Below are 26461 nucleotides of genomic sequence, written 5' to 3'. Positions count from 1 at the left end.
GGGCCCGGTTCCTGCAAAATTTTGTTTTGACTCTCCGTATTTTTTTTTTAATAAGGGCTTTGTTTTTATTTTGCTTTCACTGAGGGGAAAGGAAGAGGAGGTGAGAGAGAAAACAGAATTTAATTAGAAAATTTAATTTTAAAATGTAATGGAATTCAGACACGAGTTGACTGCGAGCTCTTGAAGGGATTCCTGTGTTGTTGCTAGTGTAGCAACAGAAACACAAGCTATAAATGAACCACCCAACAAAGTACTGCTCGTGTTGTCATGCCTATTTTAAAGATGAGAAAACCAAGTCTGGAAAGGAACGTTCTGGGTTCCGAGTCACCCAGTGACCCACCCAGGGGCAGAACCCAAGAATCCCCATTTCCTCATCCATGGCTCGGGCTGGGGGAACATACTGTTCCTTCGGAAGGATAACTTCTCTGATTTCACTGGGGGAGGGCTTGACTTCCTGCCAATCTGGTCATCTTGCTTCAACATCAAAATAAAAATCCCTTTCCTCAAACACGCCGAAGTTTGAAGTTTTCTTGCCTTGGAATCTAGAAATATGCAAGCACCGGGAAAGAGGCAGAGGGCTCCGACCATTAACACCGAGGCCCTGCTCTGCGGCCGGCCGGGGAGGAGGGGCCTGCGGGGGCCAGCTCTGCCAGGGTTGGGGTCAGGACCGCCCGGTGCTGCCGAGGGGCCCGGGGGCCAAAAGCAGCCACCGCCAAGGGGGCCAGTGGGGGCCCCAGTGCAAACAACCCTTTGTTCCCCCGGAGAGAGGCTCACTGGGAGTGTCCCATGCCACGGTCAGGGTCTGGCTCCTCAAACTGCGGGCCCTTGGCCGGCAGCATTTTTACCAGCCAGGTTTGGACTCGTCTCTGCAGAACTTCCTCTGGATCAGGGGCAGCCACTGACGAGCCCTGTCTAGGCGGCCAGCGGGAGGAGGGCCTGCTGACTCTGCCCGGCTCTGCTCGAGGATTGAGGCTCCAAGCGCCACAGGGAGTTTGCTTTGGCTGGAAGGGGAAAGCAGAGCTACAGTGGAGGGTCGCAGGTGCAATCGACTGGCTCTTGTCCAAAGGCCACTGGGAAGCTGTCCAGGCCAGACGCATCTGTGGACTACTCCCAAAGCTTGCGAGGTTCTGGAGCATACAGCATGGCGTCTCTGTGCTTCTTGGAACAGGCAGCGGCAGGGCCCTGACAGGTCCAGACCGGGCCAGGGACCACGAGGGCCAGGAGCCCGCTCCACCCAGGAGGCCAGGCCCACAGGCAGTCGCTTGGCTGGAACCAGCTGCTGCCTTCGCAGTCAGAGCCCTTTGGCTCTCTGGGCAGCCGGACAGGGCTCCGAGCCAGACGCATCGTGACCTCCGCATCCGAGCAGCGTCTGTCTCTCAGGGACAGGCAGCTGGCGGCAGGTGAACGGCGACAGAGCGGCGGAGGCCTCCACTCCCTCGGCGCCTCCCCAGGCTCCGCGAACCCAGCTGCCCCTTCTCCAGCTTCTCGCTGGCGCGCGAGGCAGTCCCGCGTCCGGCACGCGCACAGTCAGCCGACGCCAGAGCTCACCTCCGCCCCCAGTCGCCCAGCTGCCCCCATCCCGCCCTTCATCCTCGGGTCCGCCCCTGTCACGCCCCAGTCCACCCGCCCCCATCCCCGTGCCCCATCCCTGCCCCTCCCATCCCCGCGCCCCCATCCTGCCCCCCCATCCCTTCCCCATCCCCGCGCCCCCATCCCCGTGCCCCCCATCCCCGCGCCCCCCATCCCCGCCCCCCATCCCCTTCATCCAGCCCCATCCCCGTCGCCCCGCAGGCTCCCCCGCGCCCCATCCCCACCCATCCCCGGCCCCTCCCCACTCCGCCACTCCCCATCCCTTCCCATCCCCGCTACCCCCATCCCGCGCCCCATCCATCCCCGCCCCATCCCCCATCCCCGTGCCCCATCCCCCCAGTCCCGCCCCCATCCCCGCCCCCCATCACCCCCCATCCCGCGCCCCCATCCCCGGCCCCATCCCCCTCGCCGCCCCCCAGTCCCCATCCCACGCAGACTCCCCATCCCCGCAGCCCCCATCCACACTGCCCCATCCCGCGCCCCCATCCCCGCGCCCCATCCCCGTCCCGCGCCCCCGTCAGCACGCAGAGCTCACCAGCCCCGCATCGCCGCCCCCATCCCGGCCCCCATCCCATCGCCCCCCCATCCCCGCGCCCCCATCCCGCCCCCATCCCTTGTGGCTTGTGGGTGACAAGCCCTGGTCCCCCTCTTCCTCGTGCCCCAGACCCCGCTCGCCCTCTGACCCCCGGCCCCTCCGCAAGCCTGCGGGCCCCTTTCCCCCGAGCCCCGCCCCCTCCTCTGCCGGTTCTCCTCCGCCAGGCCCTGAGGCGCTGCCCGGGCCCACAGCAGCTCCATTGATAGTCTCCCCTCGGTGGGCCCCTGAGCCGGCTCCGAAACCTCTCCTGGGGTCCTGACGCAGCCGGGAAGGAGCCGCAGGGGCCCCAGCCCGGCCCCGGCGGCTCAGGCCCCGTCCCCGGGCCCGGCGGCTCCAGGCCCCGCCCCCCGGGCCCGAGGCTCAGGCCCCGGCCCCAGCCCCGGCGGATCCAGGTCCCCGCCCCCGGGCCCGGCGGCTCCAGGCCCCGCCCCCGGGCCCAGGCTCCAGGCCCCCGGCCCCGGCCCCGGCGGATCAGGTCCCCCGCCCCCGGCGGCGTCCAGGCCCCGCCCCCGGCCGGCGGCTCCAGGCCCCCCGCACAGTCCCGGCTCCTCCCGCGCTCCCGTGGTCCCGCTCCGCTCCGGGAGGCGCCTCCTCGCGGCCTGGCTAGAACGCCCCCCCGGGGGCTTTTCTCGGCCCCTTCCCCGAGACCCTCCCCCTGCCCTGGCCCCCCGCCAGCCCCGGGCGTTGCCCCCGCGAAGCCGCTCACGAGCCCCTGCCCGGGGGAGGGCGCCTGAGCCCCCCGGGGCAGGGTCCGGTACGTTCCGCGCGAACGTCAGATTCCATTGCGGTTAGGCTGCGGGGAGCCCGGCCCTGCGGTGCGGGGAGCCCGGCCCTGCGGGCCGGCGGGCCTCCCTTTACGCCCCCGGAGCGCCGCGCCCGAGCGCCTGGATGCCCCTGGCGATGGCGGCCCCACAGCCCGGCCTCAGTCTCTCCCGGAGCCCAGCCCGCCCCGCCCCCCAGCCTCGGGCGCCCCGGACAATGCTGGTTCCAGAGCTCGGGGGGAGGGCACCGGCGCGGCGCGGGGACGCGCTTCAGAGAGGCTCGGGGGCGCGCTCCTGGCCAGGGAGATAACGGTCCCCTCCCCCACCCCTCCCCCCGGGCCGTCACGTGACCCAGCCGGGAGTTAGGGGTGGGGGCTCTACCCCATGACCTCTCCCCTCCTCCCCCCGGCTTCGCCTGCGGACACGCGCGGCGCGCGGAGGAAGGGGCGGCGAGAACTACTTGTCGGAGACCCCCGGGCACCGGCCGGGGCGGAGGGATCCGGCGGAGGGGGCGCGAGGGGCGCAGTGCGCGTGCGCCGTGCGCGTGGGGGCGGGGGGCGGGGAGCGGGCACGAGCCGGGCGCGGGCGCGCGCCTCCGAGCGGGGCCAGAGCGAGAGGGAAGGAGGTGAGGAGGGGAGAGGAGGGGCCGGCCCGACCCCAGACCCGCCGCCGGCCATGGCGCAGATCCTTCCCATCCGCTTCCAGGAGCACTTCCAGGTGAGCGGGGGAGGGGTGCGGGCCCCGGGGCCCTCCCGCCACGCCCCAGACCCGACCCCGCCCCCGGGCCTTTCGTTACCCTTGAGGAAAGCCCCGGCCCGGCCCCCCCTTACCTCGCTTGCCAGCCCCCCCTTGAGGGCCCCTATCTCTGCTCTCTGCTAGGGATGCTCCCGGCTGCCTCCCCTCCCCCTGCCCTCCGGGAACCTTCCCCCTCCCCGCTGGGGCGGCCCCATTCAGTCCGTCCCTTCCCGGGGGCCCCTTCCCTCAGCCCCCGCCCCCTGGGAGCCCCCTCCCCCCACGGGCCTCCTTTGCTCCAGCCCCTCCCTCCTGTGACTTCTCCCCCAGCCTCTTTCCCCTCTGTGGGCCCCCCTTGCCCTGCCCCCTCCCCTCTGTGAATCCCCTTCCCATGGACCCCCCTGACCTTGGCCCCCTCCCTCATGGGTTCCCCTTCCTCCTAGCCCCCGCCCCTGTGGATTCCCAACCACGGCCCCCTCCCCCCCCTTGCCCCCTCCCCTTGCCCCTCCCCTCCATGCCCCGGCCCTTTCTTCTTGTCTCCCCTGGGAAGCTCGGCCCCTCCCCTCCCCGCCCTCCGCCTTCCCTAAGTCACCCTGCTCTGTGGGACTCTCCCTGGCCCCGGCTCCTCTCTGGCGCCCACTGACTCCCAGCTTTCCCTGGGCCCCCCCCCCCTTTTCTGGCCCCCCGGGGCTGGGACGGGGCCGGGCCCCCTCGCTGCTTGTGCCACAGTCAGGAAGTCCCGGGGCCCCAGAGCCGCCCCGCCCCCGCCCCCTGCCCCCAGCTGGGGGGGGGCTGTTCCTGCCTGACCTGCGGCAGGGAGGGAGCCCCCCCTCGGGGGACGGTCCGTGGTCCCCTTGTCCGGGAAGAGCCCGAGGTGCCGGCCTGGGTCTGAGCCCCCGGAGCCATGACCAGGGATTCCGGAATGAATGGGCGCCGGGCCGGGCCTGGGCCCCCCTTCCCGAGGAGGTGTCCCCGTCAGTGAGACAGAAGGTGGGGGAAAGTGCCCGCGGCGGAGCCCCGGCAGCTGGGGGTGGCCGCGGGGGGGGGCCGGGGTCAGCCCCCTCCCACCGGCCACAGCCCTCTTTCACCCCGTGGTGTGGCTGCTGGCTGGGGGGCGGGAGGGGGGCTCGGGGCTCCCGATCTCTCTGCCACCTGTGGGGGAGCCAGGCCCCCTCCTGAGGGGGGTGGGACTGAACCGGAGGCGCCTGGGTCAGGGGGCTCACAAGGGCCCAAGGCTGGAAGCGACCCCGGCCTTTGTGCCCACCCGGGGAAGTGACCTTCACCCCCTCCGGCTCAGGGCCGGGGCTTCCCGCGCTCCTGCGCCTCGCGGGGACTCGAGCCGTGCCCCGGGCTGGGGCCCCCGAGGGCCGACACGGGGGCTCTGGAGAGCGGCGGGCAGTAAGGGGGCCCGCGGGTCGCGGGGGCGCTGATGGAGACCGCGGGGAAGGGCGTCTGGGCCTCGGCAGCCCCTGCTTTGCTGCCGGCCTCTTGTCCCCAGCGCCCCGGGAGGGTCACTCGGAGGCCCTGGCGGCTGGGTGGGCCCGGAGCCCCCGGGGTCGCAGACGGGTCCTGGGCGGAGGGGCAGGGGCGGCCCTCTGGTTCCGGTCCGGGTCACGCCCTGGGCTCTTCCGAGATTGACTCCTCTCCCGGAGCCACGTGGTGCCGAGCTTGGAGGGAGAACCTCCTCTTGACAGAAGCAGCTGGTTCCCCGAGGGCCGACCTCCTGCACCCGCCCCTGCCAGGACCTGGCGCCGCCGCCCTGGGGGGAGGGGCCGCCCTCCTGCCACCTGTTTTAGACTGTTTGGTTTTCATGGTAACCCCAAAGGGGCGCCGGGCCGCCCCTCACTGACCCCCACCTGGCGGCCCCTCCCTTTCTGGCCCCCCAGCCCTTTTCCTCTAAGCAGCAGGAGGTTTTTAACAGAGTCTTCCCTCTGTCCGAGGAATGGCAGCCCCCGGCGTTGGACCCGGGCTCCAGGGCCAGGAGTCCGCCCTCCGCTCTCTTGCTGCTCAGATTTATGGCCTTGAGCCCTCTGACCTCCGCTGCTGCAGAGACAAACACCCAAGCAGGGGGTCTCCTGGGCCCTGGGGGCCTCCCCCTCGTGGCCCACCCCTCCAAGGAGTCCTTCCCTTGTGGCTGAGCCTGTCTGGGCTCCTCCAAGGAGTCCTCCCCCTCGTGGCCCAACCCTCCAAGGAGTCCTCCCCCTTATGGCCCAACCCTCCAAGGAGTCCTCCCCCTCATGGATGGCTTCTGTCCCGTTCCCCGGCTGGGAGGTTCTCAGAACCTCTGGGCTCAGTCAGGTGCAGGTTCCCTGGTCATTAAGGCTTGGAATCTCAGGCCTGGAAACCCCAGTCTCAGCCCCCTGGGATTAGGGCTCTGGGGCTCTCCGCCTTGGGATGAGGGCCTGCATTTTCAGCGGGGCCAGGGCTGCCCCCCCTCAGGTCTCCCTCAGATCCCAGGCCGTCATCTCTCCCCAAGGTGGCCGTGGGCCAGGGCCACCTACTGTGTGCTAGGCCCAGGGCAGAGAAGGGGGATCTGGAGGCCCTCGGCCGCATGGGGGGTCGTTAGGAGGGGGACGTGGCCCCCAAGGGTGCTCCTTGGAGCCCCGAGCCGCCCCCAGGGCCCGCCCACTTTCCAGAGGAGGAAGCCGAGCTCTGGGTGACGGCCCCAGCGGGAGGCGTGAGCCCCTGGCCCAGCCCCGGCCGCTCCTGGCCCTTCGTTTCTCTTAGCTGGGGCGCAGCCCTCGCCCTCGGATGGGCTCCTTTGGCCTGCGTGGGGCAGCCGGGGCCCAGGTGTTTTATTCCAGGCCCTCTGAGGGCACGGGAGGGAGGAGACAGGATCTGTGGGCAGGGACCCGTTGCTGAGTCGGCAGCCGGCTTTCTGTGCGGGCTCTTTGTGGGACGGGGGCCGTGGAGAACGTGGCCGTGTCGTGCCCAGGGCTCCAGCAGCAGGGGGGAGGGAGCATTTTCTCGCCTCCCTCGTCAGGCTGCCGCCCGTTTCCTCCCTCTGCCGCTGCAGCCTGGAAGGACGGCGGGACCTGGAGCCTTAAAAGGATGGGCGACCTCATCTCTGGAGGCATCCCGCCACCCTCTGTCCCCTCGTCCCTGCTGGGGACCAGTCCCCACCGATAGCGGATGTGTCCGAGCTCAGGCCTGGAGACGCGACTCAGGCAGAGGGATGGGGACGACGGGCCCCAGGCCGCGGAGGGACCAACCCGGAGAGGCCTCGGTGTTCTCCTGGGCCTCCCCTCGGTCTAAATCCAGGACCGGAGCGTCCTTGGACCTGCCTGTCGTGGCCTCGGTGCTGGTGGAGAGCGGAGCCCGGTGCAGCCCCGGGTCCAGGACTCTGTCTCTCTGGGCCTGGCCGTCCTGTCAGCCGAGGCCTTGGGCTGGGGGAGGCAGGGCACCCTGGGGAACTGCCCCAGTCTGCCCATCTTTAAAATGGCCGCGTTTAGTGAGGGCCGGCTCTGACTGTAGGAGAAGGCTACATGTCCTCTGCGGAGCCAGGGGCCCGGGGTGGGGGCACGGAAACCCCCCACAAACAGCCTTTGGGGACCATCTTGTGGTAGGGTTCTTCACCCCGTGGGGGGCTTTCTTGGCAGACATACTGGAGGGGTTGCCATTCCCTTCTCCAGTTCACTTTACAGATGAGCAAACTGAGGCACACAGAGTGAAGGGACTGGCCCAGGGTCAGACAGCAAGTGTTGCGCCAGGTGTGAAGTCAGAGAGACGAGCCTTCCTGACCCAGGCCCAGTGCTTCATGCACTGTCCCGCTGCCCCAGTCAGTCAACAAACATTCTTAAATGCCCCCTGTGTGCCAGGAATTGTGCCAAGTGCTGGGGATACAGAAAGAGCCGGTGGGAGCCCTGACCCCCAGGAGCCCCCAGGCTGGGGCTGGAGACGCTCTGCAAGAGAACGGGGGGGAAGTCTCAAAGGCTTCGGGAGGGCTTCCTGGAGGAGGTGGGCTCAAGGAGGAGTCAGATGGAGGTGATAGCTCCAGGGGGGCGACTGGCAGATCTCCTTGGTTCTTCAGCTGGCCAGAGAGAGCGAGGGGAAGCATCCCCTGCCAGAGAAAGGCACTAACCTCCGGTGGATGCACGTGGAGCCAGAGCTGTGGGCGGGTGGCCTTGTGCAGGTTATCAGAGCTGGAGATCCTGGAGAGCTCTGACCCACGAGGGAAGACCCGGCCCTCACTGGGCAGTCCCAGAGGGGCCGGGAGGGAGTGGGGACACGGTGGTCTCCGGTGTCACAGACCGTCCCGACTGTGCTGGCCCCAAGTCTTGTCAGGGGTGGAGGAGGAAGTAGAATGGTGGCTATTGTGGGGGACAGTGAGGAGGAAACTGATTCCCAGCGAGGGCTGGCCATGGGATGTGGCCTGGATTATCCAGGGGTCCGAGGGGGGATTTGCATCCAGGTCCCAGGGTCAGTGTTCTTTTTTGTGTCTGTTTTTTGGGGAGTTGGGGGTGGGGAGGGGACATCAGAGTGTACATTGAAAATCCCTATCAGGAGGACAGGAGTTGGGGGAGCGACAAACACTGGGAGAGGGTCCCCAGAGATGGAGGAGGCCGTGGAGTGATGGGGAGAAGGAACCACAGGCTGGGAAGGAGGGTGAGGGCTCTGGCCCTGCTCCTGCCCCATCCTCCACTAGAGGGCCCTTTGAGAAACGGCTGGGTGGCATAATGGATACAGCAGCAGGCCTGGGGTTTGAGTCCAGCCTCAGACACGCATTAACTGTGTGATCCCGGGAAAGGCACCTCACCTCTCTGCCTCAGTTTCCTCATCTGCAGAATGGGAAGAGTAGTTAGGAGGGTGAGAGGAGATACTTGTAAAGTGCTTCGCGTGGGGCCAGCCTTGATCTTGGAAATAGGGATCCTCCAATTTCTCTCCTGCTCCCAGACTTGAGGTGCAGACGTCACCCCGTTGTCTGATATTCCTGGTTTCATTCTCTGATTCCTTTGTCCCCCATTCTCCTCTAACGGAAACTGAACTTGCCACCTCTTCCTGGGCAGCGAGGGAATCCTCTTTGTGTCTCACGTTTTGGGGTCACATCCACCCCTTGCATTTGGAAGGCGTGAGTCTGACCTGGAGGCTCATTTCCCGCTGTTGCTCTAGTGATGAAAGGCTTCGGCCTGGCCCGGAATCTTGTGATCCGAGCACGGCTGCCAGCGCTGAGCAAGTGACGAGCCGGAAGCCGCTGGTGCTGCTGAGCTGGCGTGACGGGCGCCCGGCCCGCTCTGAAACGAGGCTGTCTTTGTAGAGATGTCTCTCTTTTCATTCATTTATTTCGAAGTTCGTTTTCTCTTTCCCGCGGCCCCCGCCTCCTCCCCATGGAACAACTAAAAAGCAGAAGCAAACTCTCCCAAATGAGCAGAGTCCGGCGAAGCCCTAATGGGCCGCTTCCAGGCTCCGTCGGCATCTTCAGCCCGTCACCTCTCCCGGGAAGGGTCTTCGCCTTCTGGATCTGGGCTGTGGCATTGCCCTGGCTGTGCTCTCGGGCCTGCACTTTCTCTGTGTCGGGTCAGGGAGCTCTTCCCGCCCCCTCTGAGAGCGTCTGGATGTCTCCATTTCTTGGGGCGCAGCACGGCTCCAGCCTGTTCGTATGCACCAGGTGGGTGTCCTCGGGTAGGAGCCGTTACTCCCGAGGTGTATGATTGGACACTGTGGAAGCCGTCAGTGTTGATTGGAAGTCTACCCTGGCAATGATTTGTCATAATTTGACTAATTTTAATTGCAGCTTGACTTTCTAGAGTCATTGAGTTAAGGAGGCAAAAAACTCAGAGAATCTTGGAAATTTAAGTAAAACCTGCTGGGCTCGTCCCCCGACGAGAAGCCCGGAGTCTCCCAGGACCATCCACATCCTGATGAGGTCGGGCAAGGCGAGTGCGCGGTCGAGAGGCCGCCCTCTTGCCGTGTGACGCTCATAGGAGTCCTTGGGCTCCGGGCTTGGCTGCTTTGAGTCCTTCTTGGCCTCCCTTTTCTGAGTCTTGTGAGCCTCTTGTCAGAGGCTCGACTCAAGTGTTGCCGTGTCTCTCCCTTGGTAGCTTTTGACTCCTCTTCCAGTCTGTGCCACCGTCTCTTCCTGATCTCTCTTTCATTCTCCCCTTCAGTCCCCCTACGCCCCCATCTAAAGTCCCCTTTGGGGAAGGACGTGGCTTTTCCCCTCGTCATCACCCCAGGTCGGCAGAGCACTTTGCCTGTAGTCGGGATCACTTATTCACTTATTGATTGTAGGCCGCTGGGCGTCAGAATTTTGGCCGCCGGGAGGCTTAGCCGTCACACAAAACGTCCCTGACCTCATCATTGGTAATTGCCCAGTTCCAGCTTTTCAAACAAAGTCATCTTTATGCTGTTTTTGTCAGTTATTAGAATGTTCCGTTCCTGATTTTGTTGACTTCACTCTGCATCAGTTAGCACGGCTCTTCCCAGCTTTCCTCATTGCCCAGGGTGCAGTTCTGTTCCGTTCGCCCGGCCCAGTTTGCTCTGCCCTTCCCCTTCCCCTTCCCTTGCCGCTGCCGTTGCCGCTGGTTTCCCCCAGGGCCTTTCCCTCTCCCTACCGCAGGGGCTCTGGGAGGGAGGTGGTTGGGTGAAAGCGTCTGCACAAGTGGCAGCTCTTGGTCATCCTCCTAAGTGGCTTTCTGGGACGACTGCGCCGATTCGTAGCTACACCCGTGGGAGAGTCTCGTGACGCTTAGTGGGATGTTGTTTTTTAAAAAAGGACAATGTTTTTGACCCCAGGCGGGTTGGGCTGTGTTGTCTCCAGTGGTTTGGGAACCAGTTCCAGTGTCTGTGATGGAAATGTTCCAAGTTAAAATCTGATTTCCTTGTAAGGGGTGAAGAGCTCAGGATCTAGAATCAGAAGGCCTGGCTTTGTGGCCACCTATGCGGGTGGCCTTGGAGAAGCCCCTCTCAGCCTCAGTTTCCTCTCTGTAAAATGGCCGGGTTGGACTGGATGATGTCCAGGGCTCTGCGTTCTTGGTATTTGATTTGTTCAGCCTTCCTCTGTCCCCCAGGTGCTTGGTGCACATCTGTGGGAACGGGACTTCCTGCTGATGTCCGCCTGCCCGACAGGAGTCTTTGGCTGTGGCCGGTGATGAAGCGGCGGTTCCGGCCTCGTCCTCTTGTTTGGACTTTTGGGCCATCCCCAACAAGTGGTCTCTGGGCTCGTGGCACCCCAGGTCTCCTGCTGGGCTTGGTACCATTTCTGATGGTGCTTAAGTGATCTGGGAGCACTCCTCAGACTCGCGCAGAGTGACCCTGGCCCTCAGACACCAGCTGAGATGGCCTTTGAGTGTTGCTGAGACCCAGACTGCCAGCTGTAGGGCCTCCAGTGGGGCTGGTGCCGGGCGTGTCAGCTCCATCCCGGCCTATTGTCGAGACCGCGGCCCAGGCCTGGCACAGAGTCGAGGCTGCAGAGCCTCGTCTCACTGCTGGGAGCGGGCCCCAGAGCGGGCCCCGGAGTGGGCCCGAGTAGCCACGATTTGTGGGATATGGGCTGGAGGGCCTGGCTCAGGATCGCCTCGTGCCCGTGGGGCTCCGTCTCTCCCTAGGAGAGTCTCAGGCTGAGCTGTCTCAGCTCCCGCTCCTCAGAAGGCCGGCGTCGGGTAACCCGCTGTTCCTCTGTCTAGCTTCAGAACCTGGGCATCAATCCGGCCAACATTGGCTTCAGCACGCTGACGATGGAGTCCGACAAGTTCATCTGCATCCGAGAGAAAGTGGGGGAGCAAGCCCAGGTGGTCATCATCGACATGAGCGAGCCATCCACGCCGATCCGGCGGCCCATCTCCGCAGAAAGCGCCATCATGAACCCAGCCTCCAAAGTGATCGCCCTGAAAGGTAGCTGGCCGGCATTGGGGGGGGGGGGCCTTCCCAGCACACAGGCCAGTGCTGGTACCGAGCATGTGTGTAGACTCGTGGCCCCCAACAGGGACTGGGTGGTGGGTCTAGCATGGGGCCTGTGGAAGGTGGGGGGCAGATTTTGGGGGGCACCGCTTGGTACCTGCGAGGGTCTGCCTCGGGGTGGGTCTCCGGCATGGCTTGGATGGCCAGGAGGCTGTGGGTATCCATCTGGCTCTCCTGCCCTTGCACCGCCACCCAAAGTGTGAGTCATCCCAGGAGATGCATTATCCCAGAAGAATGGGACCTCCTTACTGGGGGAAATTCCCCTCCCCCTGCTTTGAGCAGTGACCCAAAGCCTGAGCGGTGCGGCCTTGGAGGGAGCTGCAGGAGGTACCTCCAGGCCGCTGAAGTGCTGGGCCAACCTTCACACCCTCAGTGATGGCCAGTGGCGGAATCCTTGTGACAGTGAAAGTGTCTGTCTGAAGCCTGGCAGTGGCGGTTCCCTCACTGCTGGGGAGTCCCACGCTGCTTCTGGTGGCCCCACTTCGGGGGCGTCTCTGTCTAGGGGAGGCTGCGAGCTACTCGCTCCCTTCTTCCCAGTCCCGGGCAGATGGCGAGTCTTCACCCTGAGCCCTTCTGTCAGCCTTCTCCTCATGGGGGATGTCAGCCGGAGGGTTGGAGTCAGTTTCCCACTTTGGCCTTTGTGACGACACACGCGTGTCCCTCGTGGTGCAGTGATGTTGCGGCGCCTGCCTTGTGTGTCCTGGGAAGTCGCGCTTGTCCCCACATCATCCCCACCCGCCAGACTCCATGGCTCCCTGTGACCGGCCTTTCCAGCCTTCTCACACCTCCCCCACATGTCCCAGCCTGGCCTCCAGGGGCCGGGCATTCTCTCTGCTGTCCCCGGCCTGGTAGACTCCCCCTCCTCTCCTCCAGATAACAGCCGCCTCCTGCAAGATGCCCCTGAGAGGTCGCGCCTCCTCCCGACATGGTGTCCCGCCGATTCTCTCTCCATCTTGTTCGGGGGAATTTGCATATCGTCTCCCTGGGGAGACTGGAAACCAGCTTTTTTTCTTTTTTTAAACTTTTTTTGCCCCTTCACTGCTCCCACATTTGGCACATTCACACACGCTACTAGACTTGCTTTGTGCTCTCCTGGAAGAGGGGCATTCCTTGGGGCTAAGGAACACCTTGTGGTGTGGGCCGGGTCCCTTCCCAGGCCAGGCCCTGTGTGTTGCTTGGTCTTATTTGGAAGTCCCTCTTTCAGGGAGATGCAGAAGACTCCGGAGTTAGGGTAGTTTGAAGACTGGATATTTGGACTCTTGTGTCTGTCAGAATTATCTTGGGATCCGTCTGGTCCGGCTTTGTGCTGGGACCATAGTCCCGGCTGGTCTTCCAGATCCCGAACTTAGCTCAGAGAGAGCTGTCAGAAGTTGCCACATGGTTCTCTCTGGGTCATTTGTTCATTTGTGGGCGAGTCTGAGTCGGGGGTCCACATGGGAGCTGTTTTTCCTCCATTGCCCCGAGGATCCAGCAAGTGGACCGTGCAGGGCTGGGGGAGGGTGCTTCTTGTCTGCAGGACTCTTCCCCCACCCGGTAGGCAACAGGTAATCTGAGGACTTGAAGGTTTGTCTGCAACTCTGCTAATTATGTGCAGAGGCTTTAAGAACATAGTATGTGTCGTTTAAAAACAAGCAGCAGCAGCAGAAATGATGGCAGTGAGCGGTGGTCCTGCCGTGGCACTTCAGGTTTGGGGGGAGCAGGCCCCAGAATCTGAGTGGGAGGACCCGCCACGCTTCTCCTGCTGCTGGATTTGGGACGGAGCCAGGGGCAACTGTAGGCAGGGGGTGGCTCGGCACAGTTTTGCTTGGCATGACAGCCCGCAGGAGAGCGTGTCCTGAGAGTGCGGGACAGCACGTGACAGCCCCTACCGCACTAAACTTTGTGCCTCGTCCTTTTACTCACCAGTGTCTTTTCCAGCTACTTTCCGCTATACTATAAATACATCCTCCTGGGCTCATAACATGCGGAAGGAACTGAGGTACATCATCGAGGGAAGGCCAAAATGCCCTTTATTCATTTTTTTCTGAAAGAACTTGTTTTCCAGGGGAGGGAGAATTAGCAAGACTTGTTAGGAAGTGGTTAACAAGGGGTCACACAGGACTAGCGAGCCTTTTCTTTCCTAGGTGTTAGAAATCTCTGCTAACTCGGCCCCTTATTCAGAGCCACCTCAGATGACTTAGGAGAAGGTAGTTTTCTTGAGCCCGGGCCTTGAACTTCAGGAGTCCATAATCCAGCTCCCTCAACTGTCTCCAGCCTGACCTTTGCCTTTACTGATTCTCTCTTTCTTTCCCTGTTTTCTCCTTATCTGTCTGGAAGTTCCCCCTTCCACAAGAGCCATTTAACTGAGCCCGGGCCACATTTTCAGAGGTGCAGAGTGTTAATGGGGATGGACTGTGTAGAACTTGAGGGACCTGGTATGGAGGCAAAACCTGAATCCCACAGAGGGTGCTATAGAGGGTGTGGCTGGGCATCCTGGTGGGCTGGGCATCCCAGTGCCCTGGCACCTGAATGCTTGGCCCTGGAGTGGGGCGCAGTGTGTGTCGGGCACGCAGGAGAAGTGGCCAGGCGTCCTCCTCTCCGTTCTGCTGCCTTAAGCCAGACGTGGCCATGGCCTGTTTCCTCTTCAGAATCACCCAGCGACCTCTGGCTTTGTGGGAGGCTGGGGAGCCGCCTCTTTGGGTTCTCTGGCATGGTCGTAGAGACCCTCCCACCTGGAGGGTAAAGCGCTCGTTCCAAGCGGTTGCCTTCGCAGTTTGTCGGAGCCGAAAATGGAGCCCACACCTCTACCCGAGACAGTAGCTTGGCCAGGCCTAGAATTGAACACCAACAGCAGTGCTCTACTTTCCTTATGTCTTTTAGACAACAAGACTCTGGTAGCCCAAGAAGAACAAAGAAAACTCTCCTTTTTCCTAATAACATTACTCAGTTTTTCTCTAACCAGCAGGCGGGGTCGGGAAGTTGGTCTTGTGTGAACGAGGAAAGGTGGTAAACGAAAGTGGATGGTGGCTCTCGGGTCAAACTTAACAGAAGCTGGGACTGAAAGTCGTGAAGAGCAAAATTTAGGCTTAGCCGTTAGTCTGCTCCAGAGATGGGGGGGGGGGGACTGCCTCGGGGGCTCTGCCTTCTGCCTTACCAGGAGGAGCCTGCTCCAGCAATAAGTCTCCGGGCTGGTCCCCCGCCCAACTCAGTGTATCGTGGCAACGCCTCCCCGGAGTCGTGGGCACAGATCACCTCAAACTGAACAAACAATGGAAATGGGAAGAGGAGTAGAATGGAAGGAGCCTTACGCGATTCGGTTGATGTGTCTTATTTTAAAACTGCTTTAATAAAGCAGGAGATAGATATTTTTTATAAAAGATGAAGTCACATTTCATATCTGATACCAGGTTTTGGTTAATTTAACTTTAAGATCAACAGATAATCCAACAAATGAAGTCATGCTGATCCAAGGGCATTTTCAACACCATATTATTATTATTATTATTATTTTGCTGAGGCAATTGAGGTCAAGTGACTTGCCCAGGGTCACACAGCTAGAAGTATTAAGTGTCTGAGGCCATATTTGAACTCAGGTCCTCCTGACTCCAGGGCTGTATCCACTGCCCCACCTCGCTGCCCCTCAGCACTATATCCTAATGATAAAAAGTGTTTGACCCTATTTGCCATCAGGGGTCTCCTATATGGAAGAGTTTAGTTGCTCGCTTGGTGATCTTCAGTCATTAAACATAAAGTGTCTTATTATGTGTCAAGCCCTGGAGATACAGATATGGAGAAGAAAGATGGCTCCTCCGGGAGCTCCTGGTCACTGGGGAAAGGCGGCAATTGAAAGGAAGCTTGAGGTGCTGTGGGTGGGGGTGGAGGAGGAGGCGCCCAGCCCAAATGCACAGCGGCAAACCCAGAGGCTGCCACCGGGAAGAAACGTGTGCCCGCCTTGCAAGTTTGTGGGCTCGGGCCTGTGAGGGAGGAAAGCTGTGTGAAGTTAATAAAACATGCGGAACGTTGATTGGGGAGCAGACTAGTACGTGCCGAAGTTCTTCAAACTTGGTTTTGTGAGTTGTCTCGGCTCATTTCTTGCTGTCAGAAGCACAGAATTATAAAGATAATCTGCATTAAAATTGAGACCTAACAGTGCGATTTGATCACTCAGATGTGACTTAAGAAAACTTTTATCTGTTTAAATTGATGTAACTTTTCCTGTGATAATATTGGTCATGCCGTGTTATGGCTCTGTAAACGTAAGGCGTTTAATGAACAGATCTAAAGGAACAAATATTAAGGCCCTACTATGTGCCAGGCTAAAGGTACCGGCTAAATGCTGCCAGGAAAAAGGAGGCAAAAAGTGCTGTGGCTTCAGGCAGCTCCTGGTCTAAGGAGGAGCTTAGACCTCCTCTAGGGACAGGGAGGGTTCCTGGCACAAGGCCGGGTTTCAGTTGAGACTTGAAGGAGTTGGGAGAGGGAGAGAATATCGGCCTCTGGGGACAGCCCGGGGTGGCCCTGGGGGTAGAGCGCGTGTGGACATTGATCCTGGAGGTGACCAAGATGGGGCGGCCGAGCGCTTTAGGAGTCACTGGTCAGCGGCTGCCTTGGCACGGGCAGAGACCCATGGCCGGAGCCCAGAGGAGGGGCCCCAGGGCGGGGGTGCCAGGGGAGAGAGGGGGGTGTATCGGGGAGCTTCTGCCCGGGATGGGGCTCCAGCGTGCTCTGTTCTGCTACGTGGTTGTCTGCTGTTAATCCAGTGCACGTGTGAGAGTCGAAGTTGTTACGCTGGAGATCTGCGGTCCCCGTCCCCCCTCCCTTTTTTGCCTTGTTTTGCTTAGGCAGGTGGGGTTAAGGGACTTGCCCAGGGTCACACAGCCAGGAAGTGTCAAGAGGGCAGATTTGAACTCAAGTCTTCCTGCCTCCAGGACTGGGGCTTTATCTCCTATAGCACCCCCTGGCCGCCCCCTTCCTTTTTCATGTCCAGAAGAGTCTAGAAAGTGAATCCAGGGGCACCAGTCCTGGAGACAGGAGGAGCTGAGTTCAGAACTGACCTCAGACACTTGACACTTCCTGTGTGACCCTGGGCAGGTCACTTAACCCCAATGGCCTCAGCAAAAAAAAGAAAAGAAAACGAACCCAAGATGGTGACTTTCACCTGTAGCAGTTAGACAGAATTGGCTTTCCTGGTGTCCTCGGCCACCCCGGACAGTCGGACAGCGGCGGATCGTTGCCGCCCCCACAGACTGTGGTTAAGACTAGCTTTCACAGCACGGAAACGGTTAATCCGGTGGCGAGGGAGGCTGTGAGGGCACGTGGACCGCTCTGCTCACACTGTGATCTCTCCCCCCTCCTTTCCGTCTCTCCCTTTTCCCATCCTCTTTTCCTCCTAGCGGGAAAGACCCTCCAGATTTTCAACATTGAGATGAAGAGCAAAGTGAAAGCGCACACGATGGCAGAGGAGGTGACCTTCTGGAAATGGATTTCCGTCAACACCGTTGCCTTGGTGACCGACGCGGCCGTCTACCATTGGAGCATGGAGGGAGACTCGCAGCCCCTGAAGATGTTTGACCGACACGCGAGCCTGGCTGGGTGCCAGATCATCAACTACAGGACCGATGAGCACCAGAAGTGGCTTCTGCTGATCGGCATCTCTGCCCAGGTGAGCGGAAGGGGCCCGAGGACCCCCACGGAGCGGGGCCCGGAGCGGGCACTCCCTCATCGGGATCCTGCCGGACGTCGGAGACTTTACAGGGTGGGGAGACTCCGTCCTCACGGCCTTGGGTTTCAGCCTCCTGCGGGCCGACAGGACTTCTGGGATGTGGGGAAAACGGCTTTAGTTTTGCGGGCCCCGGGTCACCCCCGTAAAAGCAAAGGCAGGGGGCTGGCACCTCATGTGAGACAGAGCACACAAGTGAGTTTGCACTTATTAAGTGCCTGCTGTGTGCCAGGTCCTGGAGGTCCCTGCCCAAGGCACTCTCAGAGACAACAAGCAAACCCAGCTGTGTATGGCCAGGCGAGGGAGAGGATGGAGAGGAAGTACTGGCCAGAGGGAAGACCCAGGAAGTGAGAGGGGACATCAGGTTCTTGGAGCACTCTGTTGCCTCTCAAACTCTGGCTTTTCCTAGTGTGTGTTTCTTGGCCAGGGGGTCCTTCAGGCTTCTTGGAAGGCCCAGGGAGGGGCCCTCATGTCTCTGTAGATACATCTACGTGGCTTCTTCAAGCATTCTGTGGCTGGCATGGACAGCCTCAGATAACAGCGGGGATGGCAGCGGGGCCCAAGGCCAAACTGGTTCCTCATTAGAGCTGCCCTGTGTAGGCCATTTCTCCAGGCCAAACATCCCCGCTTCTTTCACCTTCCAGGCTCTTCACCCTGTCTAGATTCTCCAGATTTTGTCACGGTCCTTGTTAAATGTGGTCCCCAGAAGTGCATGTGGTGACTCTCCTGCTGACCTGAACCGAGCCCAGGGGTGCGTCCTGGAGCGGTCGTTCTCATGGGGGCTTTTCGGCTGCCTCAGCTCCAGCAGCAGACTCGCTAACACTCTCCTCACCCCCAAATCCCATCTCAATCTTTATTTTATAGGAATTTTCATCTAGCTACGACTCCTCTCTTCAGCTTAGGAAGTGGCTTCTTGTAACCCAGGAGTGGGACTGTATGTTGTTTTTTGTTCAGTCTCATTTTAGGATGGCTCCGGACTTCCCAGCTAGTGTTGTTTGTGTTCTGGGGGTTCGCCAGTATGTTAGCCGTTCCTTGTCCTTTATGTAAGGAGTTCGAGAAGCAGGCCACCTGTAACTTCTTTGGGTGGTGTTCCATACGATGGCAGAAGGCCAGGGCAGGCTTCCTCATGTGTGGCTGCCGTCCCCTGGAAAAAAGCAAGAGCTAGCTTTAAAAAGTCACACCCATGCTCTCTGATTCCACTGATAATAGATTGGTTGATTTTGCTGAACTTTTTTCTGTATTAAAAGGGAATGCTTGTTGGGTAGGCGGAAGGATTTTATTCAGAAAGGAAAAGATATCCATACAAATTTTTAAAAAGATCGACCCTCCCCATTTCGGAAATGTCCATTTTCTTTTTAAAGATAGAACAGTAGCTCCTCATTGTTCTCTTCAGGCTCTCTGCTTGCACGACATGTAAAGTTACTAACGCTCTTTTCACTTTGCACATAATCTTTTAGCAAAACCGTGTGGTTGGCGCCATGCAGCTTTACTCAGTGGACAGGAAGGTGTCACAGCCCATAGAAGGCCATGCCGCAGCTTTCGCCGAGTTCAAAGTAGAGGGGAACTCCAAGTCTTCCACTCTTTTCTGTTTCGCTGTACGGAATCCCACCGGTGGCAAGGTAAAGCTTCTTTCCTTTCTTGCTTTTCACATTCTCTTTTTCTGGAATTAGGGCCTCAGATCTTGCATCAAGCACTAATTTATAAAAATAGGGATAATAATGAAAAGCCAGAGCCTAGGAGTTGAATGGAAAAAACAAATTTACCTGGATATCAGTGAAGCCAGTATTTAAAGCTGTGAGTCAATAGAGATTTGATTGAAAATGAGCCAACAGTATCCATTGGTGGAGATCTCCTGGAAATGGAGAGGCCTTGTGAAAGCCTTCTGAAAAAACCTCCCCATTCAGACATAATTGGGGGTAAGGGATAGGGAAACATCGTACAAACATTTTAGGTCGATTAATTTGTTCTACTTCCTTGGTTAAGTGATTCAGGTAAACTTTAATTTCTTTTTTTATGATAGCTTTTTATTTTTCTAAATACATGCAAAAATAGTTTTTAACATTCACTCTTGCAAAACTTTCCAAATTTTTCTTCCTATTTTCTCCCCATCCCCTTCCCCAGACAGCAAGTAATCCAGTATTAGTTAAACGTGTGCAGTTCTTCTAAACATATTTCCACATTTATCATGTTGCACAAGAAAAATCAGATCAGAAAGAAAAAAAAGGAGAAAAAACAAGCAAACAAACATACATGTGAAAATACTGTGTTGTTGAATGGATGCTGTAAAGGGCTGCAACTCTGAGTAGGTGCACTGGAATCAGACAACTGAGCACTTAAGGCTAATTATCCATTGGACAATACTTTTATTAGCATATGCTTGGAAAATAGTCCTTCCCACTATTCTGTGCTGGCTCAATCTTTTGGTGTATATGGAGAATTGTAGGAGGGACTAGGGGGTGGAGTAAGACAATCCAGAGTCACTTTTGCTGTGGACCAGGAGAAGGGAGGTCGTGGAGAGCTTGCATCCATCCCCTTCACTTCTACCCCTAAGACCAAGAATAAAGACCAAGGACTTTTGCTTATCCTGACTCCGGCTGATTCTAAGGTATCCAGGGAGCCAATTGGTCTTCACAGATGCCCATCAGCTAGAGAATGGCTGAATAAGTAATGGTATATGAATGTTATGGAGTATTATTTTTCTGTAAGAAATGCCCAACAGGAGGATTTCAGAGAGGCCCGGAGAGACTTATATGAACTGATGCTGAGGGATAATTTAGGCCAGTTCCAATTCTTCAGTGATGAAGAAAGTCAGCTACTCCCAGAAAGAGAACTATGGGAACTGAGTGTGGACCACAACAGAGCATTTCCACTTTTTTCTGTTATTGTTTGCTTGCATTTTTGTTTTCCTTCTCGGGGTTTTTTTCTTTCTTTCTAGATCCAATTTTTCTTGTGCAGCAAGATAACTTTATAAATATGTACACATTAAAAAATTACATTTTGTAAAGTACTTTATAAACCTGAAAGTACTATACAAAAAAAAAGAAAAGAAAATCCTATGTTGTGATCCACATTCAGTTCCCATAGTTCTATCTTTGGATACAGACAGCTTTCTTTATCACAAAACCACTGGAAATGGCCTGAATCAGCTCATTGTTGAAAATAGCCACGTCCATCAGAATTGATCATCGCATAATGTTGTTGCTGTGTCCAATGTTCTCTTGGTTCTACTCACTTCCCTCAGCATCAGTTCCTATAAGTCTCTCCAGGCCTCTCTGAAATCATCCTGCTGATCGTTTTTTTATAGAACAATAATATTCCATAACCTTCATATACTACAACTTGTTTGGTCATTCCCCAAATGATGAGCATCTACTCATTTTCCCAATCCTTTGCTGCCACAAACATTTTTGCACATGTGGGTCCTTTTCCCTCTTTTATGATCTCTTGGGGATACAGGCCCCGTAGAGATATTGCTGGATCAAAGGGTATGCAAATCAACTTTTATTTCTAATTTTGGCTACTTGCTTTTGGTCAGCTATAGATTTAACTGGATTTTCTTTTTCTATAATTGAAAAAAATAATCTGTCTACTCATTACTCTGCCTCTCTTTCAAAAACTGAATTGCTTAATGTGTATCTACATAGTCTAGGAAAATAAACTTCCTCATGTCAGGCCTGTCTGAAAATTGGACTCTTCTCTCTCTCTATCCTAAATTCATCTCATCTCTGTCAAGAGGAGAATCAGGTGTTTCGTCATCATTATTGTAGACTGGTGGCTCATCATGGCGCCAGTCAAGAGTTCTAAAGCCTCTTATTTCTGTAAAGTTGTTGCACAACATGTTCTCCTCTTGCTCACTTTGTTCTGAATCAGTTCATGAACGTCTGCAGATGTACATGTCATCATGTCTTTTGGCACAATGATATTCCATTAGAGTCATCTGCCATAATTAGTTTCACCATTCTCCAAGAGAACATCTCTTCTCCAATTTTAGCCCCTCTGAGATTATCTGCTAGAATTTTTTTCTTTGATACCTCTTGGGTATAGGCCTAGTAGTCGTGTGGGTGAGTGAAAGGGCGCACACAGCTCAGGAACTTTCTGGGCATCGTCTCCAGAACCTCAAGAACTGTGGACCAGTTTACCGGCAGGATGCTAGTGTGCCCGTTTTCCCATCGTCCTCCGATATTTGCCATTTTCCTCTTGATTGATCTCTTCTTTACATCATCACAGAACTTCAATGTGCACTGGATTGAATTTTCTAGCACCAGACCGTCACAAAAATTCCTTCTCCTTGACCATTTAGTAAGTTGCTGGATTTTTAATTTCCAAAGCTTTTGTGGACATTCCTTTCAACTCCTGGGGTGGACCCAGTTTTAAAAAATGCAACATTGCTGAAGCAGCTAGGTGACGCAGTGGCTAGAGGACCGGTCCTGAGGTCAGGAGGACCTGAGTTCAAATGTGGTCTCAGACACTTAACACTTCCTAGCTGTGTGACCCTTAACCCCAGTTGTGACACAACCCCAATTGCCTCAGTAAAAAAAAAAAAATGCAACATTGCTGATCTTTTCCAGTTGTCTTTGCCCAAGTAGAACCTTCCTATGTCACCAAGGGAACCGTGTATCTCGTGATAATATGATAGAGAACTCTTCTCCCACACGCAAGAGGCCTTTTCCTCCTTGGGATTAGCCCTGGCCCCTGCCCATCCCCTCTCCATCAAGGGGCAGATGGCATTGTGTTTGAGGCTTTCAGGTCTTCCCTCCGTGATGTCCCGCCTATGTGGCCATGGGCAAGAATCAGGTTCTCTGGGCTGTCCCTGTCCCACCATTTCCCCTCCTTGCCCTCATCCCCTTGCTCTTTCCTGTTAGCTGATCTGCTCTGCGCTTCTTTCTCGCCTCGCTCATTCTCATATCCAAGTAGCAGCAGCTGCCCTCCTGTAGCCTCCTCTGCTCCAACGCCGCCCCCTCTCTGCTGCCCCACACTGTGGCTCCCCCCTCTCCCTCCCCATCCCCCTCCCCACCCCCGTGCTGAGTGGGCCTCTTGTCAGCTTGAAGGGGACTCGGCTGCTGGAGGCTGCCCTGGCCTGGCTGACCCCACAGGCTTTCCCAGCTTCCGGCCTCAGCGCATCATGACCCGAACTCTCTTCCCCAGCTGCACATCATCGAGGTGGGCCAGCCCGCGGCCGGGAACCAGCCCTTTGTGAAGAAAGCCGTGGATGTGTTCTTTCCTCCCGAGGCACAGACGGATTTCCCGGTGGCCATGCAGGTAAGAGAGCTTCATTGTCTTTGCCTCTAGTCGTGATCGGACAAAGATGGCCTTGGGTTTGGAGGCCCTCCGAGGTCCTGGGTTTAGAGGCCAAGGCCCTGGGTTTGGAGGTTCTGGGTTTCGAGCCTGAGGCCTGGATTTGGAGGCTGAGGGCGGTTCAGATCTTTCTGTTCCTCTCCACTAGTATAGCCCTGGGAGAACCACTTCTCTGTCGCAGGTGCTTCCCCATCTAGATTTCACATGTCTTAGCCTGATGGTCCTCCTAAGTAGTTACAACAAAGACGGCTGTTGGTGGGGAGGGGGCAGGGGGTGTTAATCCTTTGTTAAGCTGCCTGTTTCTTAATAATGGGTCTGATTGGCTCCTGAGAAGGAGAGCTGCAGAGCCTAGAGGAATGTTCCTCTGCTGCTCATCTCGCATCAGCACGGCCCATCCCGAGTCAGACGTGGGAGAGACTGAGAGCACGCTCTTCTCTCCCTTGTAACATTTTCCCCTTTGTCTTTTTCAGCTAGTGTAATGATGTTTTTTGATTGTGAGCTGATTCTTTCAGATGATTTCCAAATTCTGTTTCTGCAGAATGGTTGAAGTTTTGAGATTTTGTCTGTTGGAAAACGCTCGTCCTCAGCTGCGGACCTGCTTGATTAATGTTAAAATTTGCAAATAACTCACAGTAGCTCAGAGATGTGTGCTTGCTTCCTGTTGGCAAAGTGCTTTCCTAACACCCCAGTGCAGAACACGACATTGAGTATTATACCCATTTCACAGATGAGGAAATCAAGGCTCAGAGGTCAGGGAATGTGTTCCAGGATCACAGGTGGGAGCTGAGATTCAGATTCTACTGTTTCCGGTGTCCTTTCTGGGACAAAAAATGATGGTTTGGGAGTTCCTAGTCTGACTTGCAAAAATCCAGACGTAGCTCCCATATCACCACTGAGCATAGCAGAGGTGAGAACAGAGACAAAGGCAAAGATCTGTCAGTCCCATCTGATGCGGTGGGCAAGGACGAGGATGGGCGGCTAACATTTCTCCTCCCTTTGAGCCTTTCCCCTTTGTGGCACGTGCATGGATACAGTCTGGAGTCAAGAGGTCCTGAGGTGTGCGACCTTGGCAAGTCATGTCACTCCGTCTGCCTCTGTTTCTTCATCTGTCCAATGGGAATAACAACAGCGTTTGCCTTGTTGTGAGAATCCAATGAGATAGTAATTAGAAAGCTTGTTGCCCACTGCCTGGCACATAGGAGGTGCTATATAAATGCTAGCTGCTGTTACTATTATTACTCACAAGAGGCAAGCATTGAAGGTCCCGGACATGGAAGAGAAACCTCTCCGGTGTCCCCCCTTCTTTAAGGAGGCGCCCACCCATCCAAGATTTTGGTAGGAAGCCACTTTGGCCACGGCCTCCATCGTGACTGCATGTTTGGGGATTGACGGTGTTTTCCTTTCCTTACAGATTGGAATCAAACACGGCGTTATTTACTTGATTACAAAGCATGGCTATATCCACATGTATGACTTAGAGTCCGGAGTGTGCATCTACATGAACCGTATCAGCGCCGATACCATCTTCGTCACGACTCCTCACGAGCCCACCTCTGGGATCATTGGGGTGAACAAGAAAGGGCAGGTAGGTGGGGGGCCACCGGCCATGTTCTCTCCTCCCTCCCCTCTGAAAATCCACCTCAAGAATTAGGGCCTGCCATTCAGCAAAATGTCAGAGCAAAGACTTGTGTAGTCGATTCTCTGATAACTGTTACTTTCTCTTTTCTTAGCGAGGTGGTCTGCTTTCCAAAAAGCAGCCGGGAAGAGGCTCCTTTGATAACAAAGTCTCACTGTGGCCATCACCCATAAAATGGAAAGATAGAATCACTCTTTGGTCCCCACGGGCCCCTTGGTGTTTGTGCAGGAACAGCAGTGGAGAGGAGGGAGCCGGGCTCTAAGGATGACCGTCATGGCCATGTGCAAACATTAACCTAGCTGCTGGCATTGTAAAGTGTGCTTGGCCATTCAGGAACTGAATGATTTGTCGGTCTTGACCTCGATATCATTAGACAAAACCCGGGTGTAGCTTAATGGAAGGATGGGTTCATTAACTTTCATTGGACTTGGGAGAGGTGGCTTTGACCTGCCTCCCAAAGCAACCAGAAACATTCCACAGCTCCTTTCCTCATGGATCACGCAGAGTGATACTCATAAGAGTTGTTTCCAAAAAGACAACCAGAGCACGGGGGAGGCAGCATTACGGCGGAATCCTCCCTACATTCCCCTTAAACAACTTAAAATAAAGCCTCAAATAGAATTCTGGAAGGGCATGGCCAGTGAGAGTGGGGAAGAGTCATTTTTCTAGCCTCGGTCAAGGTTGGAAGGAGAGGTCTGAGACGCAGTGGGGAACTGGCCTGGAGCACATGCAGCAGCAGATACCAATGGTGGGCTTTAGAGGTGGCTGTGATGGCGGCAGCTTCGGGGGCTTATAGCCCAGACACTGAAAGGGTCCTGGACAGCTGGTCAAAAAGAGACCACCAAGGAGCAAACACTTGTACCCACTTCTGGATTTCAATTCTATGATAGAGAAGAGTACTTATTCTGCTTCAAGGGAGCAGGGCCACTACCTGGGTAAGGACCAGGAGAGCAGCGACCACCATTCTTCTCAGATCACATCTACTTGAAAAAACTAAAAACTCAACAGATTCTCTTCCTCCTCTTCAAAAATTAACTGTGAAAATGACAGCATGAAAAAACCTGAAGCTTGTGACAGTGCGCCATGCTCCTTTGTCCCAGCATGTAAAGTTCGGGCTAGCTTTCTGGAGGACCTTGGGACAGCCTTGATCTTAGTGGAGGAGTGCAGGAGAACCATCAGGAAGATGGTCAAAAATGAAATGTCTCTCTTCCAGGCCTTCTTAGTCTTTAAATACCCTATTACAATTATATCATTACAGTATTCTGAATATGTGTGAACTAGAGAACCATGACATCACCATGTTAAGTACTAAGTATATGTGAACTAGAGAACCATCATTTCATTAGTCCCACTGAGTTAACCCCTTGTTGTAAGTATCCTTGTTTCAAGTAGACTTCTCCAGAGTTCCATTCCCCCTACACCAGCGGAGCCCAAATTCCAAATCTAGCTTCAAATAATGAAATAGGCTGAAAAATGAACAAAAAATAACAACGAAAGAACCTGACCATAAAAAGGTGATATGGTGACAGAGAATCTCAAGACACAAATTCAGAAGATAGTGTCATGGAAAACAGTTATGAGCAAAGCCTCAAAGAAAAATGCAGGTTAGATATTAGCCCAGTGAGAATTCCTGAAAGAGCTAAAGAGAAAAGCAAAAAAAAAAAAAAAAAATTAAATCAGGTCAGAGTGGTAGAAGAAAAACTGGAAAAAGAAATGTAAGCAGTGCAAGAAAATTATGAAATGAGAATTGACAGCTTAGTAAAAGAGACACCAAAAAATACTGAAGAAAATAGCACCTTCAAAAATGGAATTGGCCAAATAGTCAAAGAAGTATCAGACTTTGCTGATGAAAATAATTCCTTAAAAGCAAAAAGGCTTGGAAAGATAAAGAATATTTAAGACCCTCCAAATAAATTAACACATACTTGAATGCAATCTATCTTCAGTATGAAAGAGGGCATAAGCGAAGATAACAAAAGATAAATGGGAAACGGTTTAGTTTCCCACCCAAAATATATTTCATATCATCATTTTCCTTAATAGCAAAAAACTGGAAGGGAATTAGGTACCCATGTATGATCGAAGAGGAGAACAAATTGTGACATGTAAATGCAAGAAGATAGGGTTACATTGTCAGAAATGAGGATTGTGGAGAATTTAAAAATTGGAGAAGCCTTGTATGGATTGATGTGGAGCTAAATAAAGATGATTTATTCAAAGACTGCACTAATGAAAAGTGAGGTTGGAAGACTTCACAATTC

The 26461-nt window shown here is 56.1% G+C and overlaps 1 protein-coding gene across 5 annotated transcripts in view; it reads left to right on the top strand.

The window, feature by feature from the left end:
* Window positions 1-3508: 3508 nt before the first annotated feature.
* Window positions 3509-26461, top strand: part of CLTCL1 (clathrin heavy chain like 1) — a 64042-nt gene continuing 41089 nt past the window's right edge. For 3 of the 5 annotated variants that reach the window (XM_031948968.1, XM_031948972.1, XM_031948970.1), the window contains exons 1-6: window positions 3509-3663; window positions 11301-11508; window positions 16944-17212; window positions 18727-18888; window positions 22415-22528; window positions 23976-24149. In XM_031948968.1, coding sequence (XP_031804828.1) covers window positions 3622-3663; window positions 11301-11508; window positions 16944-17212; window positions 18727-18888; window positions 22415-22528; window positions 23976-24149 — 969 coding nt within the window. In that variant the 5' untranslated portion in view covers window positions 3509-3621. Of the gene's footprint in view, window positions 3664-8152; window positions 9284-11300; window positions 11509-16943; window positions 17213-18726; window positions 18889-22414; window positions 22529-23975; window positions 24150-26461 lie in introns of those variants that run through there. The other 2 variants (XM_031948969.1, XM_031948973.1) reach the window with 2 other exon arrangements.

Source organism: Sarcophilus harrisii, chromosome 1 (genome assembly GCF_902635505.1).
Source record: "Sarcophilus harrisii chromosome 1, mSarHar1.11, whole genome shotgun sequence".
NCBI lineage: Eukaryota > Metazoa > Chordata > Mammalia > Dasyuromorphia > Dasyuridae > Sarcophilus > Sarcophilus harrisii.
This window is presented reverse-complemented; position numbering and strand designations above follow the sequence as displayed.